This window comes from Colossoma macropomum, unplaced genomic scaffold, assembly GCF_904425465.1.
Source record: "Colossoma macropomum unplaced genomic scaffold, Colossoma_macropomum, whole genome shotgun sequence".
Lineage (NCBI taxonomy): Eukaryota > Metazoa > Chordata > Actinopteri > Characiformes > Serrasalmidae > Colossoma > Colossoma macropomum.
In genome coordinates, this window is record NW_023495252.1 from 373,816 (window position 1) to 398,216 (window position 24,401).

Genomic DNA, 24,401 nt, shown 5'->3' on the forward strand with positions numbered 1-24,401 from the left:
GCAAGCCCAGTAACACAGATACATCTGGTTTTTGCAAGGGCAGTTACATGGATAATAACCTGTTTATGAGGTTCTCCATGTCTCTCACACACATCTCCCTCCTGCTCTGCGTTTTTTATCCATCTTTTTATCCATTTTATCTACCCCTCCCCCACATCCCCCACTCACTATATCCCTCCTCTCTGGGTGAGTGCCCTGTGTGTCAGTGGGACTCTGGTATATTGTTGAGCTCATTCAATATAGTTCAGCAGAGCTTCCAGGATCCTTATGTATGAAAACAAGCATGAGAAAGGTTACTTTACATTATTTTACTATATGTGTCTATTATAAATTTTTTGTACATGTGTTTTTGCGTGCTTGTGTGTGTGTGTGTGTGTGTGTGTGTGTGTGTGTGTGTGTGTTTGTGTGTGTGTGTGTGTTTGTGTGTGTGTTTGTGTGTGTGTGTGTGTGTGAGAGAGAGAGAGAGAGAGAGAGAGAGAGAGAGAGAGAGAGAGAAAGAAAGAAACAGAGATCTGTTGATTTTGTCCTGAGGATAAACCACCTACACGCAGAGCAGCAGGATCACAGTAAAGAGTGCAGCTGAGCCCAGGAGTTCAAGTTTGCATCAATACTTATACAGTTACATAAATGTACACATATACACTGACAAACTACATTTTGAAAGGGTGGCAGCAGGGTGACATTTCTCTAGTAAAAAAACTGTTGACAGAAGTGCCTATACTAATTACTACTAGAAAAGTTTTATGTTTTTATGATGAAAATATAGCAAATTTATATATATTCTCAAAAACAGACACACACACAAAGATACACACATAACTGTGCTGCTTTTCTGAAACGGCAGCCAGGCAGCGCATCATTAGAGCAAAAAGTAATGTAAAAATGTAAATCAAGGATAATAATTTTTATCTTTTTCTTAAAATTTGTTCAGGCTTCCCTCCTTTCTTATTAGTTTTATTTTATGTTTATTCTCAAACGCAACTAGTTCTCATGTGCTTGTCATTGATAAATGTTCATTTAGCATTTTTAAGAACAAAGAGTGGACCAAATGGATTCAAACTTTCCACTGATAAAGCTATATATCCCAAAGACCACTTTATAAATTTAGTAAAGGGCTGACTCCATGACATTCTTAAAAGAACACAAGCAAGGACATAAAGTATAGATGCACAACACTTACAAACTCACTCACACTTATGTATGACAGGCACATGCACTCACCTTGATACTCTTGTCCCGGGACATAGGCAGTGGGATTCCCGGCGATCTGTAAGGTCAGCAGCACCTCTCCCCCTCCCTCCGCCATCCCAGACCCCTCCAGCTCGCCATGATGGGTGCACAGGAAGAAGAAGGGGTTGAAGCGTGGGTAGAAGCCAACAGATGCGCCCCCCACATCCATGCTGCCCCCCAGAGCCAGGGCCAACAGGACACAACCAAGGGCACCACTGAAGAAGGCCTGCCCCATCCCCACTGCTTGTGGGAGAAGATTGCGAGAGGTGAGCGTGAGAGGAATGGTATGGATAGGGATTAGAGTCCTACAAACAGGCCAGAGTCCACAGGTCAAGTTGAGCGTGTGTATAAGTGATTGTAAAGCTGGTTGTGGTGCTCTCTTCCTTCTTTACCTTTTCTTCTCTCTTCTCCCTTCACTCTCAGGGAGTTCAGAGCGTGCCTGTGCTGTCCTGCTTCAGCACTTAAATACCTACCCCTCCCTCTCTCCCTCTCTCTTCCCACCCACCCACCCACCAACCAACCCTCCCTCCCTCCCTTGCTCCCTCCCTCCCTTCTTTTCTCTCACTCTCTAGCCCTCCCTCCTTCTCCAACACCAGCGGCACACGTGCTGCACACTCTCAGTGACAGCCTCCATCCTCTGTCCCATTCTTTCTCTCTCTTTTTAGAGAGTCACTTTTGTATTCCTCCATGTTTTTAGCATAGGGTTCTTGTCTCCGTTAGTTATATTCTTTCTTGTGATACAATTTAGTTTTTTGTTTTTTTCCTCTCTTTCTTACTCCTGCATCCCCCAGCTGATTGGGTCCACTCCCACCAGAATCACACTTCCCTCCCTCCCTCCATTCTGTCTCTCTTCCCCTCCTCCCAACTGTCTGATAAGACACTGTCCCTTCTCTGTAGCTGTGTTTCTTTCTCTGTCACTCTTCGGCTAAATTTCTCCTGCATCTGAGCTCTCCGTCCTATCTTTTTTTCTTATAATTTTTTTTCCTCTTTCATTGTATCTCTGGAGTAAACAGAAACAGCACGTGACAGGTCCCCTCCCTCCTCTACTTTCTCCATCTGTTTTTTCTTCTCTTCCTTTCTCTCCCTCTTCGTTCTTCATTCTTCCTCTGAAGCTTTATTGGCATGACATTTTGTAACATTATTGAAGAAATACAATAATATAATAGTAATAAAAAATAATAAATAGCAAATATTAGCAGTTGAAACTGATTCATATCAAATGGATCTAATCTCTATATATCTAAAATGCAGAAAAAAACAACTGCAACCAAAGTTCACATCCAAACTGATACTGCAAGGCTACTACACCATTGGCCCTGTCAGGAGCACTACGTACATTATCTAAATTCATTTCAGGTGTCCATGCAGAGATTAACTAATATAGGAAGAAAAAATATCCTTAATTTGTTTACCTGCAGGATTATAAACAGATGAAGGAGCTTATATGTTCATGATTGTGACTCTATTACCAAACTGAATATAATGATTAACATTTACAAAGTGTAGTTATTCATACAGCTTCAATTCATCTACTTTGCAGTCTATAGTATTTTATAGTTTCATCTGATTTTGAGACAAAGGTTTTATTGCTACATCTACAAGAACTAGCTGACAGAGGTCCAAAGTTTCTACATGTCTTCAAGCACAGCTTTAGTTGTGCTCCAGTTTCACAATTCAGCACACAGTTCACTGTTTGCACAAAGTCATATTATGGCATAATATGCAACCTCAATTGGCATGATTTGGTACATCTAAAGATGAACTTAACACTTAAGTTCCTGCTAGGCTGAAAATCAATGTAATGAACAAGTTATTTACCTCAGCATTACTAATCTCTTTTCAGGGATCATCAAACTGAGAATCTCCTCAGTAGTGGACATGTTCACAAGCTTAACATTGGTGTTGTACTGGACTTGTGTGTGCATTTTGTGACATGTTGTCACATATGTTATTGACTGAAAATACGCTACCCCTTTATAGTTAAGGTTTTATACCTGGGATGTAGAAATTGTTTTTAATTTATTTACATTTTTTAGTAGGGGGGTTTAGCAAAAATGGAACAATATGTATTTTACAACATGTACATGGGCACCATCAGTGGGAGCATTAGGTCATTGCCCCCCTCAAAACAAAAGGGTGGGGGGCAAAAAAAGCTTAAGAAAAGCCATGGTAATGAAAGAACACAGAACAGTCTCAAAATAAAAGTGAATCATCTTTGAAAGAATGTATATTGACCCTAGTGTTGAACAGCTGATAACCTAAGGCATGTACTAAAAGAGAAAGGGTCTCATTTTGTGGTCACCAATAAGCTTAAGGCCATGTCCTGCTTTCCCCATTTTCCTAACTTGCAATCTGCTCATAATAAAATGAGACAAAACTAATGCAAAGCAATCACATTATCTACTTTTCTCTAGACTTTTCTGGTAGTTTATGAGCATTTCTTTTGTAAATTATAGAAACTAAGCAAAGTTAGCTGGAATATACTTTGAATTGCTCTGTTTGCTGCTTGAATAAAGAACTCTGCAAAGGAGATAATTAAGTTTTTCAGGTTGCTGGAGCAGATCTCTAATGCTGTCGAAGCTTAAAGTCCCTTTTGTTGCCAAGATGACAAGTAATAAGGGAGACAAACTAAAGTAAAATGGTCTTGTTTATTAGACTAAAGGTGCACCTCAACTGATGCATGCCAATTTCAGTGAGCGGTCTCTTCTCCATATGTATTGTAATGAGGAGCAATGGACAGTCTCCTTCACTGCATGATTGCTAATTACCCTAATAGTTTTTAAAAAGACTATTATAATAGAAATGAAATAAATTTATGAAATAAAAGTACACTTAGTCATAAATTAAAACACACAAAACATCTGTTGAATAATAAATTGTTAAATATTTTTCTGTACTATTGTTATGCCCATGACACTACCAAACATGGCATAAGAGTGTTCCAAAAATGAGCATGTGCTGTGTCATGAATCTGTAGCATGCTACCTGCTAGTGAACAGTTTACACACCACATTTTATCATTTTAGGTACATGTGGAATACAAATTTGACACACCAATATCACGTATTTATTTCAATTAACAGCTTACTGAACAATGCAAACTTTCCAAACAAGTGAACTTAGTTAGCGCAGACAGGTAACTGTAGCTGTAAGCAAGTTTCCTGTCCCCTCTCCTCTGTGCCAGGTGCCAATGAAAGCTGCGGGAGGCGGTATGAGGCTATAGCACCCAAGTCCTAAGTGCCATCAAAAACCACAGGCACATGCTCTCATATTTTAGTATACTGAAATGTGATAAATTTAAGTTCATTTGTGACATACAAAACTAAGCTGCTGTGTAGCGCCATACAGATCCCTTTTTTTGATGTACTGAGTAAGCCTCTGTTTTAATTGAAGAAATGTGAATTCTGCCCTGTAGTAACAAATTTTATGCAACTATTGGTCTATATAACCATAATAAACCATTCAAGTGGAGTTAACTTTTAAAAAACATGCAGCTGGTCTTTAATAGTGTAAATATATCACCCGTGATTCCTATTCTTATGTGGAACAGGGAATAAATTTAAAATGTTTAATCCAAGTCGGCACCCATGAATGTATATATTAATTGTCAAAAATATTATATTATATTTTTTATTATGGGACAAAATGGGATTTAAATATTGTCCCACTTTTACTGAATATACTAACGAAAGTGGGACATTTTTAAAGCCATTATAGTCTATTATCATCATTTACTTTAGCTTTTAACTTTTAAGAGCTCACATGTCATAACCACCATCCCATATAACAATCATTCATGTATTTAAAACTGGTTATTTAATAATAGGCTTAATAATTTACATATTCAGGTATCAACATTGATACTAGTAGTAGAAAGGAGAGGGTTGAAACTCAGAATGAACAGAATGAACAGAATGAAAGGTATTAGAATATAGAGAGTGGATTGAGTCTGAGAGGAAGCCTCAACTGGAGTTCCTCTGAGTTACTTGTTTTTACTATACACTCAAGATATTTGGGTTTTACATCAAAATATGAATATGAGATGATAGTGTAATGTAGGTGGTGTAGAGACTGGATGCAAGTGTGAGTTGCTTTTATTTAAATCAGACTTAACAGAGTCCAGAAACTCAGTGGCAAAGGTATGTAGAACAGATAAATCCATGGTAAGACAAAACAAAGGAAAACAGAACTAAAACAGAAACAAAAGCTAAGACAAGAGAAAACCAAGAAAACAAAAGGCAAAAACAGAGAAAGACAGAGACAGAGAGTGACAGGATGTTACAGATAGTTTAGAATTCCAACTTTTATTTCCTGATATTTACTTTTAGATATGTTAAACAACATAGACATGTTATTAAAACATGGCACCTTTAGTGGAAGACCACCCCATTTGTAGATATAAGTGTAGGAACAGGTAGTCTTTTTAAAGTAAAGTAAATAACACAATAATATTTGCATATCCCTTGCTTGCAATAACTGCATCAAGCCCATGACCCACTGACATCACCAAACTATTGCATTCTTCTTTTGTGATGCTTTTCCAGGCTTTTACCGTAGCTTCTTTTAGTTGTTTTGAGGGGTTCCCCCTTCAGTCTCCTCTTCAGGAGTTGAAATGCATGCTCAGTTGGATTGAGGTCTGGTGATTGACTTAGCCAGCATAAAATCTTCCATTTTTTTCTCCTGATGAAGTCCTTTGTTGTGTTGGCAATGTGTTGGGCCATTGTCTTGTTGCACAATTTTGCATGAAGTTCCTCCCAATTAGTTTGAAAGCATTTCCCAATAAACTGGCACATAGAATGTTTCTGTATACTTTTGAATTCAGTCTGCTGCTACTATCATGATTTAAATCATCAATGAAGATTAGTGAGCCCGTTCCAGAAGCAGCCATGCAAGCTCAACCCATGACACTACCTTCACCGTGCTGGACAAATGAGCTTGTATGTCATGTCATCAGCTGTCAGCTCTCCACCCTTGAAGAAACTTACTCATCTAGGATGAGGAAGAGGGTGGGGAAAACCCATGGCTGACCCCTCACAGCCTGGTAACTCTCTCTTCCAGTGGTTTTCTTCTCAGCGGAGAGCAAGAGTGAGAGGCCTAAAGATTCAACCTCTACCTCCACAGCTTCTTTCCTCAGGCCATCATCCTCCTAAACAAGGACCTTTCTCATAGCCCTCTGCTTTAAACTGCTGCACATGCACTTTATTACACACATTGTAATGCATATAACTACTGGGTATCCTATGCCATGGTCCTTCTGAATGAGAACTTTTCCCATTTCCTCTACTGCTATAAGAGCAAAAAAAAACAAAAGTTGTTTATGAAACATGTTAAGAGAAGAATTACAAGAAAACACTGCCAACAGTAACAGCGAGTAGCAGTGTAAATTATTAAAAAATAATTAAGTTTTCTAATTTGTCTTAACAAGGTTCTAAATGTATGTTGAATTCATTACTTTTTCATGTTCTGTAATGTAATATGTTACTAATTACACTTAGGACAGTGTATTTAGTATCTATGGAGTTTAAAGGTGTTGTTCTACCTATGTTCCACCCTTGCCAGTACTGTGCCTACTACTAATATAGCATAAAAACCATGGATAGCACAAAGCATTTTAAATGGCCTTTTAACTTGGCGATAAGGTCAGAAAACCACCACCTACATGACGTTTGCCAAAATCTGATTGACTGACAACAGTGTGCATTTGAGACAGTTAAAAAACACACATAACCAGCACCAGAATGAAAATGTTCATGTTCTCCTGTGATTATTCTATCTCTCTCTATTTATCTTGCATTTGGCAGGTTAAATGTCTCACAGAGAGTCAGCAGAAGGTCAGTGACATAACAGGAAATTGTCTCACACAGCAAGAGTACAGAATGTGTTTAACATCAGCATAACAACAGTCACTCAGATCTATTTCTGTTTAAGAAAGATAGAAAACAACTCTCTATAATCTCCTAGATTGCCACATACATTAATACATTCTTGTTAATCATCATTCTCCAGGTTTCCATCCAGCTGTTGAATTAAATTTAAGCAGACAACTGAAATGGCCTAAAAAATCTGCAAATAAGGCTGCGTTTCCATCAGCTCTGCAAAACAGAGTAAATAAATCTCTATCACATTTGTCAAAACACTTGATGAAATAGTATGATCCAAGAAAGCTTTATTGTTAAGTAAATTCTTTTTGCCATTTTGTTTCATTTTATAGTTATATTTTAAATCATACTCAAAAGACTTAAGGATATTTATACATCTAAGTGGATCTACGTGTCTAAGTGGAGACTGGACACACTAGCAAACGACTGATCAGATAATATTGATTAATCAGCTACAGGAACCTTATATCGTTACTGTTTAATACCACTTTTATGTGTTTTTTTTCATATGATACAGCTTTAATTCTTCATGTCAAAATACACATAAAAATACTGTAATGTGGATGGAAACCTAACTACTGAGTGAGCACTTTTCTTTTTCATATTCTTTCAGTACTAAGCTTATTTCTCAAGTACCTTGTCAAAGAAGAGAAAGGTTCATAGGTTATCTGTCTCGTCTGATGCTGTTCCAAAGACATCACCAAGGACCAACAGAGCAGCTCATTAAATTCTTAATTAATCCTGTTTAATTAACCACCATATTGAAGTCACTGGAGATTACTCTCACTTCTGTGCCAAACTATTAGTTTGCAGTTCCTAAACTTTTTCATTGACTTCCTGAGGAAAAAAGTGAATAACTTCAGTGAATAGCTCTAAGAGTGAGGGGGAATGGAAAGCATTTTTAAAATGCACAAAGGAACCGTAATCCAATAACAGCTATAAAAATAGAACACAACCCCATAATCACACAATTAAGAAATATGAAGCGGTAACTTTTTGGACAATATTCACTAATAAGCACTTGGTAGGAGAGTTCAAACAGCTGACTCTAAAAGTGTTAACAACTGAGGATTTTTTAGATGTTTTTTGATGAAAAAGGCCTAAAGCAAGTAGGACAGCATGATTGTCACAGAACCTCTGACATTTCACATGCATGAAGCCCCTCAGATAATACACATGAGGATATAGTATTGTATGTCATCAATCATACATTTTGTTTCTGAATTTAATAAATTAACTGAAACGTGAATCCAATATATTGGATATTAGGTGTGTTTCACTTTTGTGTGTGTTTGTGGAGAAAATACAATCAAACAAGTCCTGTTAAATAAATAATTGGGTTGTAATTATGTAAAAAAAAGCCTATTGTTCAAATGGACATTTTCTAGGAATGCTCTAAGCATACCGGAGATGATAGTGTAGTGATCGAACAAACTGAAGGGTGTTTGTGAGTGTGCGCAAAGCTAAAACAAGACAGAAGTCTTGTGTCCTTCTGTTGTAGGTCTTTTCCTTCAGTAAGAACCCACAACACTTTTAGCCAGGGACTGGGGGTAATCGCTCTCCATTATGGAAACTAGGTCGGAGAAGGATGGACTCAGGGATAGATGGGTAATTATTTTTATCATTATTAATTTCCAGCTCAAGGTTGTGGCGAGCCTTTGTCTGCCTCATCTCAAACAAGCCCCCCCTCACTTCCATCACTACATCACTACCCATCTTCTTTACAAGGCTGTATGCCTAACCAGGCAGAACACAGACAGACACACAAAAGGGGTAAAAGCTTAAAGGGACAGGGAGCATGGGTGTGATGGAAGGGAGGGGGGGAGGGGTTGTTCTTGTCACTTCATCATTCACAGGGCTGTGATCTGGACATGCAGGTTGTATATTTGACACAGCAAATCAAAATAAAATATGTGGGGTGGGGAGGGAGGAGAAGAAGAGAGGGCTGAGGGTGAGTGTAGGGCCCTCAGGGTATACTTCAGTTGTGATGGCTTGCACACTCCAATTAGTAACATGAAAAGGGCTGACTCTCATCACCCTCATGGGGTAAGACTTGGGGGGGCAGGGGCCGGGTGTAACAAATGTGTGTCATTTCAACTCTTAACCAGCATGGATCATAGCCCCCAACCCCAACACCCCCCTGCATGCATGCACACAGACAGACAGACAGACAGACACAGCTTTACTTTAAAAAAAACATACACCACCAAGCAGCTGACACTGTGATACAGAGGAACTGTTGAACTTGCAAAAGGATTCTAATATGATGCTAACATTCTACAGGTTTAAAACAGTTTGTAAGAAGCTGTAAAAATTAAGAAATGTTTTGAACAAAACTGTAGATGTTTCTATAAAATATGAGAAAGCTGTATAGCTTTGAAAATCAATATATAATAATGTCCTGGTGTCAGGTTTGACATTTCAATCTTACACTGTTTAAATTATTACTGAATAACAATTCATTGTTATTCAGTAATATTGCATTAGGGACAACTTCAAATGACAGTATCCCTAATACATTTTTAAAATATATATATTTATTTATTCATAAAATGCCCAATTATTCTTTTTGATTCTACACTCTTAAAACATATTAAACAAGGTGCCACAAAAGGTTCTCTGAATAATGCCATAGAAGAAACACTTTCAGTTCCCTGAAAAAAAAAAAAGGAAAATATTTGAGGGAACCTTTTAACCTTCAGACAATATAAAAGTTTTTTACTAATGTGGAGGTTTATTAAACTTTAAATAGGTTATCCACTCACACATCTCATTAGAAAATTGTTCTCTAAAAAACATCCATTGAAAGGTTCATGGCATTATGCCAATAACACTGTGCTAATAAAGCACCTGCTTGGCCTTTTCTTAACATCAAAGCCCAGATCTATTGCCCATTACATACTTGGAATCCTAGCATCATGGCACTGCTGGAGCTACAGCAAATATTTTCCAGTCGATAAAAATATAGTACACATATTCTGTATATTTAGGTGGGCTTATTGGGGGCTTTTCCTCTAGAAGACCAGAATTACTTGATGAATAAGTCTGAGAAAGGAGAAAATGGGGAGGTGGTGGAGTGCAAAAACTGTCACAGGAAAGATATCTCTACAGGAAGGTAGCAATGGAAATTTATGAGATGGAGAAGCTTCAAGCAGGGTCCTCCTTCCAAACTTTAGTCATACTTCAAATTCAATATACACTGGGCTCCCAAGTGGCGCAACCGTCTAAATGTTGGCCCTATCATCAGGAGATCGCAACGGTTAGCTGACGTAACAGATCTGGCGGTTGGCGCTTTCCTCCGAGCGCGTTCAACTGTCCAATGACGTTGCGTGAACGGCAGTTCGAAAAGAAGCGGTGGCTGGCTTCACAGGTCTCAGAGGAAGCCTGTGTTAGCCTTCACCCTCCTAGCATTGATAGTATGGTGTGACTGAGGGAGTCCTAACTAGCGGGTGGAATTGGAGAGGACTAAATTTGGGGAGATAATTGGGTAAAAATCCCCCCCAAAAAAATTCAATATACACTGATGAGCCAAAATATTATGACCACTCACAGATAGGTAACTAACATTGACAAAGATCTGGAATATATTAGACAGTAATTGAACAGTCAGTTTTCATGTCGATGCATTGGATATGGGAGAAATGGACAGGCATGAAAATCTGAATGACTTTGACAAGAGCTAAATCATTATGGCCAGATGATTGGTAAGGCATGTGAGATACTCTCTGAGAGTGAGGGACCTACTGAGAGTGATCAGAGGAAGGACAAACCATGATCTGGTGACAGGGTGTTGGGTGCCCAAGGTTTATCAATATGCCAGGGCAATGAAGGCTACTCCAAAATTTGTAAAGATTGTTATAATGTAATTTCTTCTGTTTTTCTTACAATACAGCTTGAAATATGATGTAGACCAACGGCTTTACAAATTCTTGTCATGCTCTTTGAGGAAAAATGTTGTAATGCTGAATTGTAGCCAGCCATGTTTAGATTGTGTACAAACCGTAATTCTAAAAAAGCTAGTACAGTACTAAGTGCAGCACTTTGACCTGTACTTAAGTAAAACAGTATTAATACAAGATATTTAATGTTTTGCCTTTCCAATGTTTTTTTGTAAATGTATGATCAGTCTGGTAAATTGATGCCTGCAACACATTCCAAAAAAATTTGGGATGGGGTAATATACATTTTTTTACAAATGGTTACACACATTTCTTAATACTGAGTTCACTTTTTCAAAAATGTTTAAACAGTTTTTGTATCAACATGCAGCTCAAGACAGCAGCTAATATCACATTCAAATTTCCTAAAACATACAGAGCACTTCATATACTTCAACTCCTCCTTCCAGAACACTACGTAAAGTTCTTTCTGATTCACAATACATTGACCTGAAAAAGGCTACTCAGATAGCATTACAAAAATTCTGTTATAAAACAAGCATGGTATATCTTTACTGTATAGAATGCACTGTAGTACAGGTTACAGAAATAAATTAGAAATGCTCCATTATGTTTTCTATTTGACATTTTCAAAATGCTAATAAGTAATTCTAAAATACTAACATTTAAAAAATCGAAAAACTACAGTAATTCCACTGTAAGTCCAGTGATATATACAAAAACGTACATACACACTGTACACTGGATAAAGATATGTAAATGATTAAGATAATTGACTGCAGATAAGTTGTTACAGTAATCAATTCTGTCTTCCGTGTGTGGCCGTCATTCACATCACACTACACCCTCTTTATAGCAATACACCTGAGAAATAATGTCTTGGCTAATCCATCCCATGTTAGCCTCTGCAGCTATGCCTAGGCATACAGAAGGTGGGAGGAAATGGAATGGAATTCAAGAATGGACTGCAGACCACTCTTTAAATGTAAGGGAGCGGGAAAAGCTACACTGTCCCAGACAATGACAAATGTTTCCTTTTTCATCTCTCTAACCACATCTGAAAGAACAGCTCTTTCTCTCCTTCTCAGTTGTCTTTCATTCCCCAGGAAAACAAAATAAACTGAAATATGTCATCAATATACTCCAAAAATACAGAATATATAGGAATATATTTGCAATATATATCGCATTTTTATAGGATGTTCCTTTGGGAACTGGCTTTGTTTTGTAATTTTTTTTTCTCTATTTTTTATAGGGAAAAAATATAAATCTCTAACCTCTGTTTTGTCTAAAGAGTTAAGATGGAACTGTTTTGAAAAAAGGAGTTTGTAAATATGTGAAAAACGTGAATGTACTGCTGCTGATTGAATTTGATTGAGGTCACAGAATGCATTTAGTTCCAAAGCAATTAAAAATTATCCAAAGTTTAGTCCACATAAACTGTTGTGCTAACTGTTGTACATGAGTCATGTGTCAACAACATCCAGAAACTGCACCAACTTCTCTGAGCTCAAGCACACCTAAAATGGACTGGGGACCTTTCAGATTGTTTATGGAAATAATGGACATTATGTTCTCCTGGCCAAAGACCAAGACTGTTACCAGTGTGAAGTTCAGAAGCTATTTTCTGTCATGGTGTTGAGGGGTATATTAGTGCCTATGGCATGAGTAACTTGCACATCAGTGAAAGCACCATTAAAGCTGAGACATCTCATAATATACATACACATTGGAGCAACATAGACTGTCTTCTGGACTATATCTTTTTTAGGGATGTCCAGGCTTAAGTAACACCAGGCAACATTCTGTGAGTTTTTACTTTTTTGGAATTGCAATTTTATTGAAATGAAAGTGCCCATTTAAGTTGCAAACTAGTTTTAAGTTACATGGGTTTTGTGGTCTTTCACTTAAAGTTTGGTCAGAAGCTTCACAAATCTTAAAAAATGAAAATTTATATCTTTCCATGTCTGTTGTCATATTGCAGGTGTCTTATAGGCATACCGCATCCATTTAATCAGCTCCACGTTTCATAGGGGTGCACTTTGTAATTCTACAAAGTGTTTCCCTGCATACTTTGTCAGTCCCCTTTTACCTTGTTCTTCAATGTTTAGGACCCCCACACAGCAGTTATTACTTGGGTAGAGGGTCACTGTCAGCACAGCAGTGACAGTGACAAGGTGGTGGCATGTTAGTGTGTGCTGCACTAGTACAAGTGAATCAGACAAGGCAGTGCTTCTGGAAGTTTTTAAACACTGTGTCCACTTATTATCCACTCTATTAGACATTCCTACTTAGTTGTAAATGCAAAATCAAGAGACAACAGCTCATCTGTTGCTGCACAGTTTGTGTTTGTCACCCTCTAGTCCTTCATCAGTGCTCACAGGACGCTGCCCATAGGACACTGTTGGCTGGATATTTTTGGTTGGTGGACTATTCTTAGTTCATCAGTGACACTAAGGTGTGCACCAAAGTGCAACTATATGGTAACTGGACCTCATAAAATGGAAAAATAGTGTAGATACAAGGAGATGTACTTTCTGAAGTGTCTGGTCAGTGTAAAATTACACTGTGACTGGATAATTATCTTTGGGATTGTTGATTTTTCAAAGATAGTCTGCAATGCACTGCAATGTTTTTTATAGTCATTTTCACTGTCACTATAGCATTCATAGAAACCTTCACATAAAATATGCAAATGTGTGCAAGATATCTGTGAGTGCATGTAATGAAAAACATCACTTATGACTGTCTATGAGAGAGAGAGAGAGAGAGAGAGAGAGAGAGAGAGAGAGAAAAAGCAAGAGAAAGAGAGCAAGAGAGAGGCAGAAGAGAAGTCAGATGAGAGGGCTTCTCATAACTATTTGAATGTAATGCATTTTTTAGCAGTTCTTACTCAGTACTGACTGAATTCATATTAGGTTTTTGGGAGTGCAATGAGATATATTGCTTTAAGGCACTTTCAAAATGTGATTCCATCACTGTGGATGCATATAAAGTCTGGGGCATTCTACCAAGCTTAGTCTTTCCAGACTCGGTCTTAGTTTGTCTGTAGATGGTGGGACAGGCAAAGTAGGGGGCCATGGGGCACAATTTAATGCAGGGTAAAATGTAACACTTTTATGTAGACAGGTTCAAGCAGAATGTGCTTTTTTCATGTAACCCCGTTACAACATCATCTGAAGGCTAAAGGTTGACCTATTTCCCATTTCAGACTACAGAATTACCTGTGCCGACAATTGCCTCCAATCGAGCTTCTGACCTGGAAAATCACCTAATATTGTAAATATTTGTTGGAAGGGGCAAATCGGGATTAAAATCAGGCTGAAGATCGTGTAGTATAGGCCTGGCATCAGTTATAGATTTCACACCTTCTTATTTTAATCATCCTGTTGGTGCCAGTAACAGCACCATTTTGAAGGATAAAACCAACTCTCAAAAAGAAATATATTATCAAACATAAAACAAGAAGTCCAAACAGGTCCAAACAGGTCTGCACTCTGGCCCCTAACCATGCAACTTACTTTCTGGGCATGGCTTAAATGCACTATTTTTCTGCCACAGGTTGAATCATTTTCTAAGATACTTCAAATAATAACATTGCATTGTCACGTGACACACTTTACACATACAATTTGAGTTTATCAACATATGATGGAACTTGTCATCACATTCCTGTCTTCTGCTTGTCACTCCTTACAACGACATTGTTGTCCTGCTTTTTGTGGATGGTTATTCTGTGTGAGTTCAGTCAATGGTGTGGCTGAGCTAGAGATGTTTGGGATAAACCATCTGCAGTGCCATGACAAAGTATTCTCCTTCTATTTTTGCATTTCTTCTATTTTTCTTCTATGTTTGTCACACATAAGTGTTTCAGAAATTCAAAGAAAAATTAACATAGGACAAAGACAACCTGAGCACAAACTAATATGGTCCTAAAATGATCATTTCATTAATTGAAAGAAAAACTTATCTAACACCAACTGGCTCTGTCGAAAAAAATAATTGCTCCCTTAGTTCTTCAATCAAACAATATAACAAATTTAATTCATAATTAGGACCAATTAAACTAGACACACCCAGGCTTGATTACTGCCAGTACTGTTAAATTGAAATATCGCTTAAACAGAACCTTTCCAACAATACAAAAAAGTCAAATCACAATGAGAGCCTTTATCTCCAAATGGAGAAAACTTGAAACAGTAGTGAACTTTCCCAGAAATGGCCTGGCCACCAAAATTCCTCCAAGAGTACAGTGACGACTCATCCAGGAAGTCATTAAAAAAACAGACAAACATCTAAGGAACTGCAGGCCATGCTTACCTCAGATAAGGTCAGTGGTCATGATTTCACCTTTAGAAAGAGACTGGGCAAAAACGGTAAACGGTCAAAAAGTGAAACTTTTTGAAAGACCAGGGTCCTGTCACATCTGCTGTAAAAGCCAACAAAGCATTCCATAATCACAATATGACACTAACAACAACAGTGAGATATGGTCATGTACTTGGTACCAGAGCTCTTTAGGTCAATGATCAACTTTGTTGTCGTTTTATCTGACTTGGGATGGTGTAGGGATGCTTTGCTGCTTCGGGGCCCAGGCAACTTGCCATAATTGACACAATCATGATTTTAGCTTTCTACTAGAAAATCCAGCAGGTCATCAGTCTGTGAAGCTTAAGTTCAGTTGGGTTATGCAGCAAGACAACAGCCCAAAGCACAAGAGCAAGCCCACTTCTGAATTGAATTAACAAAATTAGGGTTTTGGACTGACCTAGCTGCCCTGTTTGCTTGGGTCTACCAGGTCTTACCACTAGTCTTCCCTGCCATCTAATCCAACTCACCACCAGATGGTGATTGTTTGACAGCTGAGCACCTCTCTTCACCCAAGTGTCCAGAACACATGGTCCCAAGTTAGATGAAATTACAACAAAGTTAATCATTGACCCAAGGAGCTCTGGTACCAAGTACACTTATAAACATACTTGTGTTCAAACTTGGTGTTCGTTATGAACAATCCATCACTACCAATAGTTCAATAATAATTCACCATTCAGGTTTAGATCAGTCAGGCCGTTCTTCCCAGTCATTTCCCTCCAGGTTTTCCAGTCATTGCTAACATGAGCATTGAAATCTCCCTGCAAGACTATGGAGTTTATAGGCGGGGCCCTTTCCTGAACCCCACCCATTTGATCCAAGAAGGCTGAATATTCTGAACTGTTTTTTAGTGCACACAACAGTTTTCCTCCCTGTTATTTTATTTTACATTGAGGCGACCCACTGGGACAAACTCCAACTGCACAGCAGCCAGCCAGGGGCCTGTGAGTATTCCCACCTCTGTGAGTATTCCTTAACTCCCACCTCCAGGAGAACTTTCTCATGCGCCAGAGGAGGTAGCGGTCATGGAGTCTGAATGGACCCTGTTAAAAAACCTCCACCATTGTGGAAGCTGCCAGGTGCAGCTGTGGCTAAAAGCTTGTTGGTGCTTGTTAGGGCACTAACCCAAGAACACCCTGGTGGACACTGGTGGTGAGGGAGGCTGTCAAGATGAAGAAGAAGGCCTTTAGGGACTGTTTGGCCCTGAGGACCCCCGAAAATAGGTACCAATGACAGCTGTGGTAGGAGCAAAATCCAGAACATGGGAGGAGTTTAAAGAGGCCATAGAAAAAGAAATTTGTTTGGTTTCAAGGAGGTTTTGGACAACCATCATGTGACTCAAGAGTGGCTGGAATGGCTTCACTTAAGCTTTACTCAGCAGGGGTGAAGAAACTCTGACTGTGAAGAGGATATTTTCAGTCAGTGGAAGGAGCACTTTGAGGAACTCCTAAATTTCAGAGACATGCCTCCCTCATGGGACTCAGATCTTGAGGTTTCTGGGATGTCTGACTCCATTTCCCTGGCGGAGGTCACTGAAATAGGTGGCAAGCTCCTCAGTGGCAAGGCACTGGGGGGTGGATGAGATTCACCCAAACTGCTTAAGGCTCTGGATTTTGTGGGGCTGTCATGGCTGACATGCCTCTGCATGTTGCATGGACCTCGTGAACAGTACTCTTGGACTGGCAGACTGGGGTGGTGGTCCCTATTTTTAAGAAAGGGGACCAGAGAGTGAGTGCAAATCAGCAGTACCACACTACTCAGCCTCCCTAGGAAGGTTAATGAAAAGGTTCTGGAAAGGAGACTCTGACCAACAGTCAAACCTCAGACTGAGGAGGAACAATGTGGATTCCATTCATTCTGGCTGTGGAACAATGGACTAGCTTTTCACACACCCAGAGTAAGAGCTGTGTCCATATACTTGATATTAAGTAAAGCTCATTCAATGTGGGTGTTAGCCAAAGTTATGCCTTGCCTCCACTCCTGTTCATCATATTATGGACAGAGTGTCAAAGCATGGCCAAGGTCAGGAGGGCAGAAGGTGGCATCTCTGCTTTTTGCAGATGATGTTGTCCTTTTGACTTTGTTGCACGGATGCCTCCAGAATGCACTAGAGTGGTTTGCAGCTGAGTGTGAAATGGTTGGATGCAGACCAGCACCTCCAAGTCTGAGTCCATGGTCTTCACCTAGAAAAGGATGGCATGCCCCCTCCAGTTATGGGGAGAGGAGCAGTTGGGGGTTAGGTGCCTTGCTCAAGGGCACCTCAGTCAAGTACTGTTGGTTTAAGGGATCGAGGGGAGGGATTATATCTCCAAGTTGGCCTGGGAGCAGCTTGGGATCCCCCAGAATCATCTTGGAGTCTCTGCTTTCCCTGCATCGCATGGTGTTGCATCGCCATAATGGAATAATGGACAATATGTTTCTGACTGAGATGCACAACTCTCTTTACTAAGTTTATATCTCATTCTAATGTAAAATATTAAAGTCTCTGTAGGGTGTGCAGTGCATAGCCATCCACAGCAAAAGTTATGATGTTAATAATAGCTCATTATCAGGTACTCTAACTTTTCTTTTGCAACTGTTCTGCTGAAAGAAGAACTGTCTTTAGTTTTCTTTATTTTTTTCTTAGCTCTTTTTAACAAAGTCAAGTTTTTCCAAGCATTTTGTTCTGTTCATTCTTCTGTTTTAAGAAGATGCTCCGCTGCTGAAAAACAATCCCACTGCATGATATTGCCATCAACATACATAACTATGCACGTGTCCACGTCCTCCACCTGGGCATGGCGGAACTTCTCCCAGCGGCAGGTATGCCTGCAAACCATTGTACTCAGCTCCACTGCCAGTATGCTTATCTTCTCTCCCTTTAGCCTCTGCCTCTGGCAGATTCACAAGCACTGGTAGTGCTCTCTTTCCAGTGCCAAACACAGCTTCACATGTCAGAACACTCAGCAGACCTGACCCTAACTAGATAGCACGAACGTCATCCTAATTCTAATATTATTGCTCTGTTTTACCCTTCATATTCCAACAGAAGGGTTAAAACAACAACATGATTCACACATCACAACACTCAGCAGACCCTGCCGTTACTAGCCAGAGTAAGAGAAACCAGCTCTAACCAACAAAAAAACAGAAATACAACTCCAAACACAGCCAGATCCACTGTAAAACCCACTATTAGCTCTCTGCTTTAGCCTTCATATGGCAACAAGAGGGTTAACCTACCATTATGCAAATCACATGCCACCCAACTTGGATGAGATACAGAAATCTGGATGTAACTGGCAGGCTAACCTTTGCTTCATAGTGTTCAGTTTTAATTATTGTATACACTCATTTTTTGACCAAAATACAACTCAAATGAGAGGATGCATTATATTCAGATCCAAAGTCATAGTCAGCTTTAATCAAATAATGTCCTTGTTGTTAAGGAAATTATCTCCTAAATAGGAGATAACAAAAGACATACAATTCAAATCAATGTTTTATTCATGAGAAAAGCAGGAAGAGCATCCATTTGAATGTTTGTAGATGAAATTGATCAACTTTCAATAGAATTCTTTAAGCCCTTAAAATCAAAAATAGATCATTTTCTTACACACTTAAGAATGTTTAGTATTAGTGTTGGTTTAAGGCACTATTAACACTATTATTTTACTTTTCTACAGAAATATACACTGTAAAAAGTGGCTCATTAGATCTACTTAAAAAATTACTTAATGTGGTAACAAGCAAATGAACTAGTTTTATTCAACCTAAATAAATACTTTAAAACAACAACTCTTTCAGTCAATGTATTGTTTTGAGGAAGAATAAAACTAGTTCATTTGCTAGTATTTTTTTTAGTAGATTTGACGAGCCACTTTTTACAGTGTATGCAAGTTGTTCTTTGGCCTAGTATATTCTGTGGCAAAATAAAGCACTCAGTTGCACATTAATTATTTGGATGTAAATCAGCAGACTATAAATTAATGCCTAAGCAATTAATCACAACTGCACTTTTTTAAAATAAATGCATAGAGAATATAAAATTTGGCAAGATCACATGTATTGTCAATTTACTATATGCTACTCCCGCTCTACTTGCATTTGATGACACCACAGATGCATGACAACAGTGGTAGCTTCGAAGGGTCTTCCACCCAGCCTAACACCTCTCAGGAAACACCTGAGCTGATCTGGATCTTTGTATGTTTCTTGCTTGATTTCCTCAAGTGTCATGGTTGTAGGGAGTGATACAATGAGCAACAAAGTTCACATATACTTTCCCAAATTTACCAAGACCTTATGGCTCAACACGGACAGGAAGTTTGGATGTCAGGTTGTTCCAGATAAGCTTGAGGGTTTTGTGGTTTCTTACTAATGTAGATGAGCCACCATATAGGTAAAGGTTTATGAATAGCAGCTTTTCAGATTGCACAACACTCTGTTTACAGAATCTATGATGACACCGAAGAGTATAGACTTTGCCTACATCTTTAGGCTTGCTGGCATCTTCAGTAATCTTTTTAAACATCTGCCAGTATGTGACCAAAGAGAAAAAAATGACTGCATAAACATCAGCATCAGCATCTAGCTTAGAATGTTGTTCAATATATGGCCTATCTCTTGAAATTTATGAAGTCCTGCCATATTCAAGCAGAGCTTACAGTGATACTTGTTACCACATGCAGTAATATTTTTAAGTACATCTGACGAGACACTTTTTACAGTGTATACTTTGTAAATGTATACTTCACTTGGGTGTGCTAATTTGGCAGTGATAATGTATTTCACAAAAAATAAATACTGTCCTTATTTTATGATAAAACTTTACTTTTGCAAAGTGTCTCTTAGGACAAAGGAAAGTCATGTTATAATATTTTATGTAGTATAACATCTGTTACATTGAATAACAACACATTACAGAGGAAATCTCTTTGATGTAAGTATCCTGACATCCTACTAAAGTGACATGTTTTTTTCAGTAACTGGACAGAAATATTTAGACCTGATGGCTACTGTGAGATGCCTGTCAGAGCAACAACAAGAAATAAATCTATAAACATCAGTCACTGTTGCCAGTAAAAAAAAAAGGGTATCACAGTGAAAATGAGAGTTAAACCCATTAACATCAGTGAATAGTATTACTGAAGCTGAGTTTTACTTTACTCACTTACATTTCCAATAGAAAAGGGACTTTTTACTACTTACAGTTTCATTTTGCCCTTCAAAGCAAAATCTCAAATGTCTTTAGATTTTTCTTTCATTGTTCTGTTGCCAGATGAGTTCATACACTTTTTTTAATTATTTTTTTGATGAAAACAACAAATTCATGTCAATGTAAAATGAAACTGCAGACAACTGTGTTTGTTGAGTTTGTTGAAATAGATCAAGGCTAAGCAGACCCACTATCCTGTGTTATGTAGCACAGGATCAGCTTGTGCCCAGCACTGACTTAAATTTAATGTTAAAAACAATACATAATGAAAGTTAAAACATTTACTTGTTATTATTTATATGCTTGAGTATGTTTAAATGTTGGTACCTTTTTACTTTCGCTCAAGTATATTTTTGCCTCCACACTTCCACTTTTAATTGAGTAATATTTTGGCACAGTACCTATACTTTCGTTTCAGTATAGTTTCTCTGTACTTTTTGCACCCTTGAAAATAGTCACACATATAATTATATAATCATCAAAATCCAGAAACACTTGATATTTCTTGTACTAATGAAGTACATTAATTTCCTCTAAATTCCACAGCCCAGCAGTGCAGACAAATATTTTTTGGTGATTAACAGAATGAACACAAGCTTTTAAATGGACATGTTGTCATGGCATTCCTCCAAATGAGAGCCATTGTCAATGTGTATACAGACAAAGAGTGACTGGATTGCTATCAGGTATTCTTTGAGTGGCTGGGTTTGGAGTAGACCTGATGAAATCACTGGCATGAAGGCCACTCATCGCAGGACAATCTAAATGTCATTCTGTACATCAAAGACACACTTATTAATTTCATCAAACACATTCACCTTGGTACACACACACTAAAATCATGGCTTCATCTTTGTAACAATATATTTTGGAAAGCAAGGCAAGACAGCAGACAGCCTTGAGCTATGAGTGAGCAAAATAAATAACTAAACACAAGAGTGAGAGCTTTTTTTCTTTTTTTTACACCAGCCTTTCCTCACTTCATCTGTCCTTCTGCCATTCCCCTGCACCTGATGGGGATGATCAAGGCAGAAAGCAAAAAAAAAGCAAAGCTCTGTTCATCCTTTTTACTTATCCCCATTTCTATCCCTTCCTCTGGCCCTCAAGAGGATCAGCTCCACTCTGTGTATTTCCCTTATTTGCACATTTAGCCCAACCCTCTCCATCATCTTGCCATGGTAACACTGACACCTGTCATTCACTCAAGATGGGGCCCAGACATACAGTAACTAATCCTCCAGTTGGCCCTGTTTGATATTCATGGACCATTACACAAGGCTTTACGGAGCATGCACCGATGCCAATTAGAGGAAAGTCTCAAGCCAGCTCTTAAATACAGCTCTGTCAAAGCAAATGGATGACAAATAATGGATTGGGCATCTCATTTATGACTCTGCTTGGGTAAGCAAGGCACAGTGAACAATCACACATGTTCATAATAGTCAGTATTGGCCAGCCTCTTGTCTAAAATAGGGAATACTTTTTTTGGTTATCTTCACAAATGAATGAGTGTGCATAGATGATTGGCAGCTACTGCTGCTTTTTAATCATCTTAACTACATTTATCTTCCAGTTTTGAAATGCCAACTGGGAGGTTTGGACTATGTTGCTTTGAGATTACTATGTGTCCCCCATGAAGAGCTACTAAGGAAGAGAAGCCAGCTGTGACTGTGATGTAGTGGACATGAGAGGAGTTGGGTAGTCCCGTAGAAGACCTAAGGCCTTCTCATGTCTAATTTAAACAAACACACACACACACACACACACACAGAGCTTTATCTTTATTTAGAGTACCCACTGGATAACTAATTTTTGATCACATTTTATGAAAAAATACAGAGAGGCAAAGATAAACAGAGCACCTAAGCATGCCTTTTCTCCCTTTGTGAAATATATATGTGTGTGTGTATGTGTATATATATATATATATAATATATATATATATATATATATATATATATATATATATATACACCTGCTGTGCAGTATTATACCTTTAAAGAAAGGGAAAAAGAAAGAGACTTATTATTACTAGACGAAGTCTTAAGCCTCCCACATGGACCACTGAATTTAAAATGCACCACAACCTGCCTAATAAGAGGTCTTTGGGTCATGACCCATTTGTAACACTGCACAATATGGACCCCACTGGCCTCTACCCCCCCCCTACTTTCTTCTCTTTTCATTGCTTCATTCATGTGCTCCTCTCCTGCATTCTCTCCTTCTCTCAGCTGTCTGCTCTGCCTGCTTTCCTCTTTTTCTCTCAGCTTCCATATCTCTTGCTGCCCCATTGATTCGGTTTTAGGATCTTTCTTTCTTTGTCTGTCCTTTCTTCATCCACACAAGATCTGTCAATCAGTCTCCCAACGAGTGTTTCTTTTTCATTTTATCATTTTTTCATTGCATTTGTCCATGTGTCTTTTGACTTTTAACCAAGACAACTGCAACACTTTTTGTTATATTACTCTAACTAAAACATTCAAAATATTATGTGTTCTAAACAGAATGCATTTGTCTAGGTCAACATAAGATTATGTTTTATTATCTTAAAACATAATCTTATTATCTAAAATTGTTTTTCACAAAATATTCTTTCTATCTCCTAAAACTAATACATAACCAGATTAATAAACAACCAACAACATCAAAGGATTTAAGATAATCACAATATTTTCACCAAAATGTGAATGTGTGTATGGAGCAGCTGTGTAATAAAAAGTTTACGTTTAGTTGGTACTTAGGTAACGTTTCCTTGGCTAAAATAATACCTAAGAATGCTCTTAACTGGAAAAAAAACATTTTGGAGCAATTTATTTTTTTAATTTTTCCCTGGCAAGCATGACCAAAGACTGCACCAGTCTAAGCATAGGCCTCCCATACATAAAAAGAGTACATTAGAAGCATTATAAGTTTAAAAAAAAGTGTCCTAAATGCTCAGAGTACAGGAAAATATACTAGACCAGAGGTGCCAAAATCTTTATTCCAGGACTCATTCCAGGAAATATTTTATGAACATAGACAATTTTCAAAAAAGTCCTTAAATATGTAAGCTTTCCATGCACTTTTACTCAATAATATGATTCTTTCAATCAACAAGCGCAACTGCAGACCATGAATACATTTAATTAATGTTTAGTTGGACATTACATGTCTTATTTAAATTTGCTGTAATCCATGTTGTCTGCTAGCTTAGTAAGACAGCCAGCTCTGTACTCTAATCACTGCTGCTTTCGGCTTAATGATCACTGGGAAGTACTTTACTGGGAAGTGAGTGAGAGTGACAAATCAGTGTTCTTTGTACATGTTTGTGGTTGCATATAACTCTCAGCAGGCAGCAAAGTATACGCCAAAGCTCCGCTCTTCTCCAGACTTGCAGCCATGCAAACTTAATGTGCACGTTACTGAGAAAGTTCTCAGTGTTGCGGAGCTGTCTAATTCTGCAAATTTCCAGAAAGTCCACAAAGGGTATATAGGTTTCAGCAGACTTTTCTTGTGAAATTTTCCTAAATTCTTATGCATGCAAAAACATATAGCAGGAGGAGATTGAAATAAATAGTTTTCATGTGCAAATGGGCAGATTTTGGAGGCAAGATCAACCACAGAGATGAGTCAAACTGAAGCCCACTCGTTAGTGCTTTTTATATGCTTGCACCCGTGTGACCTTGCAGATTCAACACAATGACATTAGGCACTTTAGTGAATGTTACAGAATACAGCTCAAAAGAGGCCCGAGTTCACAGGCATAGAGTCTAGAGATTTACATTGTGCAATACACTGATCAGGCATAACATTATTTTCAGCAGCACTGCTGTGTCTGATCCACTC

The 24,401-nt window shown here is 38.3% G+C and overlaps 1 protein-coding gene across 2 annotated transcripts in view; it reads right to left on the reverse strand.

The window, feature by feature from the left end:
* Window positions 1–1,670, reverse strand: part of reln (reelin) — a 292,302-nt gene extending 290,632 nt beyond the window's left edge. For both annotated transcript variants that reach the window (XM_036561448.1, XM_036561447.1), the window contains exon 1: window positions 1,222–1,670. In XM_036561448.1, coding sequence (XP_036417341.1) covers window positions 1,222–1,465 — 244 coding nt within the window. In that variant the 5' untranslated portion in view covers window positions 1,466–1,670. The remainder of the gene's footprint in view (window positions 1–1,221) is intronic.
* Window positions 1,671–24,401: the final 22,731 nt, after the last annotated feature.